Raw genomic sequence first — 9,161 nt, 5'->3', positions numbered from 1 at the left:
GAATCGGCAGAACTCTTGAGTCCACAATTGGGTCAGATATAGTATCCGTTGGTATCTCATTCTCTGATTCACAGAAGGATGGCATTAAACATAGCAATATCTAAATGAGTTACGCAATGCTCCATCACCTGATAGAAACATAAAAAAATTCATGACTTCACATAAAAGATACAATTACCAAAGAAACAAAAATCAGCATCTGAAAGCATACCAATTTTGCTAACACTGGTAAACATCCACACTCAAGTCCACCAGCACGAAGAGGATAACTTCTGCTGAATGCATCATCAAATGCAGTTTTCCAGAGATCAATAGAAAAACTCCTATGCTGCTGATCACCCAGAAAGCCCTAACAACCTCCCAATCTTTGGAGTTGACAAATCTTCTACAGGGGTTTGCATGTGGGGTGTCATTGCATGTGAAATGAAAAATCCTTCAGAAAACTAAAAAATGAATTAGTTTGCAGTAGGTTTTACTCATCACTGTTTTACAGGAGCCATACTCAGCTTTTTGAAAAGTGCCAAGACAGTAATAGGGTTAACCTTTATATGCCACCACATCTTCTCCAATGCATCTACAATGTGCTAGTTTTGCGCCAATCATCTAGCAGCTTCATGATATTGGGTATACTTCCCATTGTAGTTACTTTTCCATCATGTTGTAGCGAAACTCCTTTGCACCATTTGTGCTGAAAACCTTAAATAGACTTGAGTGTCATGAAGTACCAAATGTTTGTGCAACGATCTCTCAGGACAAATGTGTTCGATAGCCAAAATGTCAACCTACATCAAAATTAGGTTTTTACTTCTTAAATTTTGATCTGAAAGAATTGATGCTAACAATAATAAGGGAAACAAGCGGTAGAGCGTAGTCATAATTTACCTTGAAACATCATTGCCATGAGATTTTGAAACAAGCAGAAGCCCAGAAACTGATTTTTTTTGCAATTGAAGCTTTCCTATCTGAGGACCAAAATTTTGATGCATGAATGTAAATCCTAGATAAATGGGAAGCTAGCGTATGAAACTTATGTCATGAACAACCATGCTCTAGCACCACAGAGTAGAGAGAAACCTCAAGAGCAGCCTCATTATTTTCATACGAAACCTAGTTGCCACTATCAGCTAGGTTTTCTTCAGTATTAGCAATTCCATAGTAAGTCCCCCAAATCTGATCACATTTCGGAGTTTCATCCAAATATCGATCTCCTTTGCCTCTTCAGTGGCTTTACCTTCAATCTCTCTGTCCTCAATGGCATTACCATTAGTTACTTTGCTCTGAATAGGTTTATCATTAGTGACTTGACATTCAACGGCCTTATCATCATTTATTCCATCCTTAATGTCCTCATCATTCTTTGCTCTATCTCAACAGCTTTGTCATCGGTGGCTCTGCCTTCAACAGTGCTATCATCCTTGATTCTGCCCTCAACTACTTTATCATCTGCGGGTTATTAGTAAAAAAAAGAAAAAATCCATCTTAAAGAAAAAAGGAACAAAACTTACACCATTTAAACATGAAAAGATCAGACAAATATTAAAGCAATGTATATTAGTATGATTGTTATTTTACATCTACAGACAACCAATCATGAATGAATCATTCATGTCTAATGGAATGCATAAATAACCAGCGCCATAGTCATAAATTAAGTCTGTTGAGCTAAAGAAAACAGGGAGACAAAAACAACAATTTTTCTTGCTTATCTGAACAATCCAACAGTTGTTGCTGCTTTCACTTCACCAACAGAAGATAAATATCAAGTCACTGCTAGTTTCTTCCAAACTGTCATGCCTGCTTGTTCACAGAGGTGGGAACATCATCACAAGATTATGTAAATTTGATTAGCATTCTATCTCTTTCTAGCAAGAAGCCAATTATGGCTACTAGCTCAAGATTATAATTTAGTAGTACATACTATCACCTTATTAATTCTAGAGCTCAGAGAAATGATGTGGTAAGATATTTCACTACCTTAAACAGTCCCTGTTTGTATTATTACCAACAATAATCTTAGTATTTTTTATGAAACTATCTGAAGGTACAAAATTACACATGACAATCGAGTCATGCAAAGATTAGATAGACAATATCAACGGTGTATGAACCCATCATCTTCTTCCTCATCATCGTCCCCAGCATCATCCTGCTCAATGGCTCGCCATGGTACAGCGGCAGATTAAGCACCATACAAAAATAGGAAAAAAAGATTATCAAGGTTGACTGAATTTTGACACTGGTCTGTACACTCACAATCACTGATTTCAACGAGCGCCATCAGCCTGTCGGCAACATCGAGCTCCTCGGTGTCCTGCAAGGGGCACACGAAGGCCTCGAGATCACGTACTCGCCACTGGTAGCATCATGTATGTCCGTTCCTGCAAAAGCAGGAGGAATCAGCAGCGATCAGCGAAGTGTCTGGCCTGGGCGCAATCGACCTCGCGAGATTGGCCTATTGCTAGCTCCTGGACGACGCGGGCGAGGGCGAGATTGTCCTCTTGCTAGCTGAGGCTAGTGAACGGCCACCTCCCATCAGCCGGCGGCGCGACCACCACCGCAGGGATCGACCGCCACCACAACGTGGTAGATAATCATGTTCGGTTGTTTTACATAAAGAAAAATCATAACCTCTTGATGAGAATAATTTCTTATTTAATTTGATTTGATTGATTGATAGTAGTTTCTTTTTGCATGCAAGAAAGTTATATCACAACAGGCGTGATGGTCATGCGAGGGAGCACTTCCTTTTGCATGGAAGGAAATTGTCATGATTGCCACCGCACGCGAGTCTCATGCAAGGAAAATCAACAACTGTCCCAATACCAATTATTGGGGGAGTTGTATTGTGGAACTATTGAAGATGCTTAAGAAAATTAAAACTTTTGGAAGCCACACGGGCTTTAATTCTTCTTTGGATGAGGGAATAGTATTAATGAACAGTGGCATTCATTTTACACATGGTATACGATTCTAGGCAGCAAAGTATACGTATGGTCTCTTTACTTTGGTGCTTGCAGCTGACATAAAAAATAACAACAGAGAATCCAATAAAAAAAAGAGTAAAGAAAGTATCAAAGGATGAGAACAAGTGAGGGCCTGTTTAGAATCCAAAAAATTTTGCGTAGTACTTGTCACATCGAATCTTGCGGCACATGCATGGAGTACTAAATGTAGACGAAAAAAAAACTAATTACACAGTTGATCGAGAAATCGCGAGACGAAACTTTTGAACCTAATTAGTCAATAATTAGACACTAATTACCAAATACAAACGAAATGCTACAGTGAGCTAAAATCCAAAAAATTTTGGATCTAAACGGGGCCTGAGTACTATGGCTTTTCTCGTGACAGATTCGAAGTTTATTTTCTAGCGCGGAACAACTGAAAAGATGACGCACATGACACATGACACATGACATGAAGAAATTATTATTGTGCTGCACCGGCCGTGAACCCCACCGACATGGTTACCGGTGCCTCTGCGTGGTCACGGCTCCTGAGTCGCCGTGTCGGTGGCTTGCCTTCACTTGGCCGACGAGACTAGCACGGCACAGTGGCCCCGTTCGCGTGCCTTAGATCATTGATCCGTTTCTTTTTTTTTTTATCTAGAACCGTGTTTTACTCTGATAAATTTCTCCAGATTTCTTTAGATTTCTCCAGAATTTCTCAAAATGAACGGATCCTGTACCAACAACCAAAAGATGAGAACGAAAGCACCTCCCAATTTCGCTTGGTTTTTCACACACCAGCTGAGCTGTGAATGGTGCGACGACTGCGACTGTGCCCATGTTTTGTACAACACGCAGCACCGGCAAGAAAGAAAGAAAAAAAATAGAAAGCTCGGACACCGGAACCGGACGGAAGAACGGTCAATCTCTGCTGCAGCTCCTGCTGCTGTCGGACTGTTGGAAGCGTACCACCGCGTGCGGCATCGACGACGACGACGACGACGACGACGACGCGACGACGGCGACTGGCGGACGCGCTGATCCTCCGCTGCTGTCGCCGTGCCCGCAGTGGTCATCGTGGCCCGCGCCCCTCGTCCGCTTCGTACTCATCTTGCACGACGCCGCCGTTGGAGGAGGCGGCTCCTCGAAGTCCTCCATCCTGAACACCGGCCTCCACGGCGGCTCCGCTCTCCGCCGCAGCCGCTTGTTCCTCGTAGAGTCCCCGGCGCCGGCGGTGTCTGTGTCGGTGTCGTCGGTGTCGCCGCGGCCGCCGCAGGAGGAGGAGGAAGCCATGTTGTGCGGCGCCAGGCCCCTCATTGCCCGTATGTTGGCCAGCAGCGCGTAGAACATCTCCACCTGCTCGTCGTCGTCGGGATTGTCCTCCTCCTCCTCGGCGCCGCCCCCACCGCGGCTCTCGTCCACTGACGCTACGGGATGACCATCATCGACCTGCTGGGCCGCGGCGGCGTCGTCGTCGGATAACGCCGGCGTCTCCAGGGCAGCCCGCGCCGCCTGCTGCTGCTGCTGCGTGGCATCGATGGCTGGCGCGGGCCGTGCAGCCTTGTTTCCGCCGCGCGGTTTCTTGCCGTTGACGTCCATAAGGATTTAGGAGGACGATCACTACTCGTAGGTTAGTTGAGGTTGATCCTAATATAAACAACAATGCCGTACGCGTGCGTTCTTCAGCCAGAGAAAGAGGAGGGGGAGGTTGGAGTGTGGCTGTTGCTGCTGCTAGCTAGCTGCAGAGGATCGAGGATTTATAAAGAGCGTCATGTGATTCAAGGGATGAAGAAGAACATTATTATTCTGCTGATGAGTACTCCGTACGTATGCAGTGCAGTGCCCACAGGCAGCGGACGGTATCAAATCCAAATGGTATTTGCCTATTTGGTGATGGATCGCTCAGCACTGCGCCGTGGACTGGTTTGGTCTCAACAATCGTGCGCATGCGCTAATTAGTCTCTTCTCTTCTCGATCTCTATCTCTACAACTAAAACATACGGATTGTCAACATCTATCCGGCAGGACCCAAACACTCATGCGGGTAAATAATCACCGCATCTCATGCGATCCATATCCGGCAGACAAATAATCACCGCATGAAGACACTGGAAGGCAAGTAAATAAAATGGAATAAAACACACGGAATCACCGACAGGCAAATAATCACCGCATGGAGACACTAGAAAGCAAGTAAAAAAATGGAATATCACCACGCAATAATCATGATCGTGATCTAAATCTCGTTCGTCGTCCTTCACGTTGCGTGTTGACAATAAATACTTTTTTTTTCAAAAAATGAATTATTGCCATGCCTCATGCGGGCTAGGATATTGTAAGTCCGACTATACATGTTTTGGCAAGGCAGAGCATGGATAAATTCAATTCGATGCCTAGCAATAAATTTTCAGCCTTTGAGGCAACTGATGTTTATCGTAACTTTCAGACAACAATATCCAAGCCTAGCTTTTATTTCAGATTCATTACGATAATGAATGTGTTTCTAGACATTATCATGGTATAATACACGTGAAAAATTGAATTGATATATTCTTAATTTTGACTTGGCTAACAAACGTCTCATTTAATTTATGTTGCATCCGTTGTAACGCACGGGCACTCATCTAGTACAAGTAGATATAGATAGAGTAGAGTAAAATTAAGGGGCTGTTTGGTTCGCTGCCATTGGTAGCCAGCTGTGGCGCCGCCATAGTTTTGTGATGAGGGAAAAGCTCGCCGAACTTGTGACGTAAACTATCACATAAATGAACTGTAACATTGTGTGGCCGCCTCAACTTAGGGGGTGTTTGGTTTCTCTTCCTAAACTTTAGTCGTTGTCCCATCGGATGTTTGGACACATGCATGGAGTATTAAATATAGACTAATTACGAAACTAATCGCACAGTTTGAGACTAATTCACGATATGAATCTTTTAAGTCTAATTAGTCCATGATTTGACAATGTGGTGCTACACAGCCTGTTCGGTTGGCTGGTTCGTATCGTTGCTGGTTCGTGAAGAAGTACTGCTGGCTGGTTTATGTGAGAGAAAAATAATGTTCCGGCTAGAAATTTACGATCGTTTACGATAAGCCACAGCCAAACGAACAGGAGGACAGTAAACATGTGCTAATGACGGATTAATTAGGCTTAATAAATTCGTCTCGTAGAGTACTGACGGATTCTGTAATTTGTTTTTTATTAGTATCCGAACACCACATACAAAATCCTCACGTAACACCTTCCAAATTTTAGTCACCAAATCAAACATTCCCTTACGTGGGGACCAAACAATAGCCTGTTTTGCGTGGCTGCCGCATTCAAGGCGTGGCGAAGTCTGGCGGGGAACAAACACCCCCTAAACCTTGACCCTGACAGCATCAATGGGCCGGCTAAGCAGTCCTGGAGAAACTACTACTACTCTAGTAGTGAAATGGAGCGCCAGCAATGCCGCAAATAGCGATGGCGATCAGCCGGCCCTCCGCCCTCGGGTGTGGACTGGACGGCCGAAACCACGGCTAGGCTAGCTCCGTCCGCGGCCACGGCCCACGGGCGCCGCCCTCGATGGTTCCGTCAGCGACAGCCCGACGGATGACGCAAGCGCCAACGACAGAGCAAACTCCAACTTGTGCCGTGTGTGTGGAACACAAAAGGAGGAGAATATGATATCGTCTCGTCTCGTCGTCGTCGTCTATCTTTACCCTTCACCAGCCGTGCTGACAGCACGAATGTGACGTCACAGCGGGAGGCCCCAGATGACGTACTACGCCACCAGGGAGGGATTCCTCCGTCCGCCGTGGTGTTGCAGCGGTAGCGGTACTATGCGCGTGCAGCAAAGCTGCAGGCGTCGTCGCCGGCCACGGCCAGGGCAGGGGCCCGGCTCTCGGCGTGCCACCTGACAGCTGCTTTGCGCTTGCGCCCAAAGCAAAGCATCTGGGTACGGGTGGGATCCCAATTGCCAGTGAACTTTGTTTGATTCAGGTTAGTACTACCTCCGTCCTAAAAAGAATACAACTATGAGTTAGGTGCCACGAAAAATGTTTCATATTTAATCAAGTTTTTAGTGAATAATATTCACATTTATGACTTTTAAATTAATTTATTATAAAAAATATTTCGTAATTAATCTGATAGTATTCATTTGGTATTATAAACATGGATATTTTTTATCTATAATTGATCAAACTTAAAGTAAGAAAATATAATATTGTGCTAGAATTGTATTCTTTTACGGACGGATGTAGTATTAAGCACCAAGGAACGGATTTAGTTTGCAGCCAAAATATATTATATTTATTTATAGTTCTAAATGTGATTCCATCCATCCAATTCCAAATACGGCGGACTGGCTCCCACGTTGTTTCATGTTTTGTGGACTACCTTTACTCCACGTTTGCAGGACAACAAACGTGCCACATGTGTTTTAAATAACTTTACACCGCCATAGTAGCTGAAGCTTAATAACTTTACATCCAGTAAGTTCATTTTTTCTTTATTTAGTGCCAAACATATATTGATTTAGTTGCTCAAACTCTGAACTCGCCTTCATTTTCTAAACTCTACACCAACTTAGCTGAAGCCTCACTATTGATGTTTTTCGGGTGCATAGTCAGGTGAGGTGAACCTTTCGTTTTCATTTTTTTTGAGCTTGCGAACTAAGTCCCACTACTACAATAATCATTTGTAAGGGCGGCTAAAGATCATTTGTAGAGGCGGCTCAGCCAGCTACCCCTACCATATCGTCTCTACAAATCATGTATTTGTAGGGATGGTTTTCAGACCGTCCTTACAAATCGATTTGTAGGGGCGGCTACAGTACCAGCCGCCCCTACAGTACATTTTTACGCCAAAAAAATTAAATTTACAATTCAAATTCGACCAGAACATATATTTTTCATGCACAACTCCATCATGACTTATCTTCTTCTGTGATTGTACTGAAACTCAAATCTCTACAACATGAGTATTGGTCCAACTACAATGGACATATTACTTAATGCTGACTTGTTAGATGAGAAACTCTACAACATGTGTATTGGTCCGACTGACCATAAAATGCTATCATGCTACCTAGATAGCTAAAGATGTTAACAACTAAACAACAATGCAAAGAATCATATGCCAAGTCCCCATACTCGCATATTGCGAGTCTTCATAACAACAAGATCGTAGTTGTCCAGGTAGGGCACACAAACAATGTCCCCAAAAAATTCAGGTTCCTTCTTCAGCTCCACATTCACTTCCTTTCTGCCATGCTAGAGCTAAGAAACACCTTCAGCACAAGCACACAAAACAAATGAAGTAAGCTAAGCATTTGGGATTACATTGAAGGGTTTACCACTACAACGAAAAAACGAGCCACCCTGTTTGGTGACTTGAGGACAGCAGACATCCATGTCTTCCTCACACCCATACGCTCAGCAAAATGATTGGCCGATGACAGGATGCCAATGAAAATCTCAACTAGCTCATCAGGCCTGTAGCATCCTCCAGCACAAACCCCTACAAGGGCCACAACAAATATAAATTAACTGGACAAGTAGAGGCCAAGTAGCGTACCGATAATCTCAATTGTCCCCAACCACTAATTATTTGAACTAACTGCAATAGACAGTGCACGCAATTAACAAGCATTCCCCAACATTTCTTACCGCATGAAGTGGGGAAACATATGCACTTATAGTGCGGTAAGGAAACGAAGTGAAATTACAATAGGCATCAGATCATATGATAAACAGACTACTGAGTTGTGCATTCTCAGCTGGCACAGAGGTCAGAGATTACCTCTATTATCTCAAAATAGGTCACTCTTGGTCATGGTAGGAGCCAAATTATCTTTGGTAGGCACGACAGAAAGCACTTATGAATATATAAAACTAGGCAACTAGCCCACAAGTTAATTTAATGTCATGCACCAGATCGTCAAGGCCAAACTAATTTCATAGGCAATGTATTTGTTTTCTTTTGGATGGCATGAAGAAATCATTGTCATTCAATGGGGGTCAACATGCACATGCACATGATCGGAAATGTCCTTGTTCGGCAAAACTAAGATTTGGCAAAATTAATCTGATCGGAAATCACCTAAATGCACCAGATTTGGCATGCATGCCATGCTGAAACCCTTAATTCCAACTAACATGTAGTGGCAAGAAAAACTATTCTAGCATATGTTCTAATCTGACAGTACTGAAACTAGTCTGAAAGAACGAGTA

The 9,161-nt window shown here is 43.5% G+C and overlaps 1 protein-coding gene across 1 annotated transcript; it reads right to left on the bottom strand.

Annotated features, from left to right (window-relative positions):
• Window positions 1–3,869: 3,869 nt before the first annotated feature.
• On the bottom strand, window positions 3,870–4,655 carry LOC136530575 (NRR repressor homolog 2-like). The gene has a single exon (XM_066523296.1). The coding sequence runs from the start codon at window positions 4,545–4,547 to the stop codon at window positions 3,870–3,872; it is 678 nt and encodes a 225-aa protein (XP_066379393.1). The 5' UTR covers window positions 4,548–4,655.
• Window positions 4,656–9,161: the final 4,506 nt, after the last annotated feature.

Source organism: Miscanthus floridulus, unplaced genomic scaffold (assembly GCF_019320115.1).
Source record: "Miscanthus floridulus cultivar M001 unplaced genomic scaffold, ASM1932011v1 fs_158_1_2, whole genome shotgun sequence".
Lineage (NCBI taxonomy): Eukaryota > Viridiplantae > Streptophyta > Magnoliopsida > Poales > Poaceae > Miscanthus > Miscanthus floridulus.
The sequence above is the reverse complement of the archived record's forward strand: the minus strand, read 5'-3'. Positions and strand labels throughout refer to the sequence as shown.

Coding starts and splice junctions, on each gene's coding strand:
- LOC136530575 (XM_066523296.1), bottom strand. CDS start 4,547: ATGGACGTCAACGGCAAGAAACCGCGCGGCGGAAACAAGGCTGCACGG.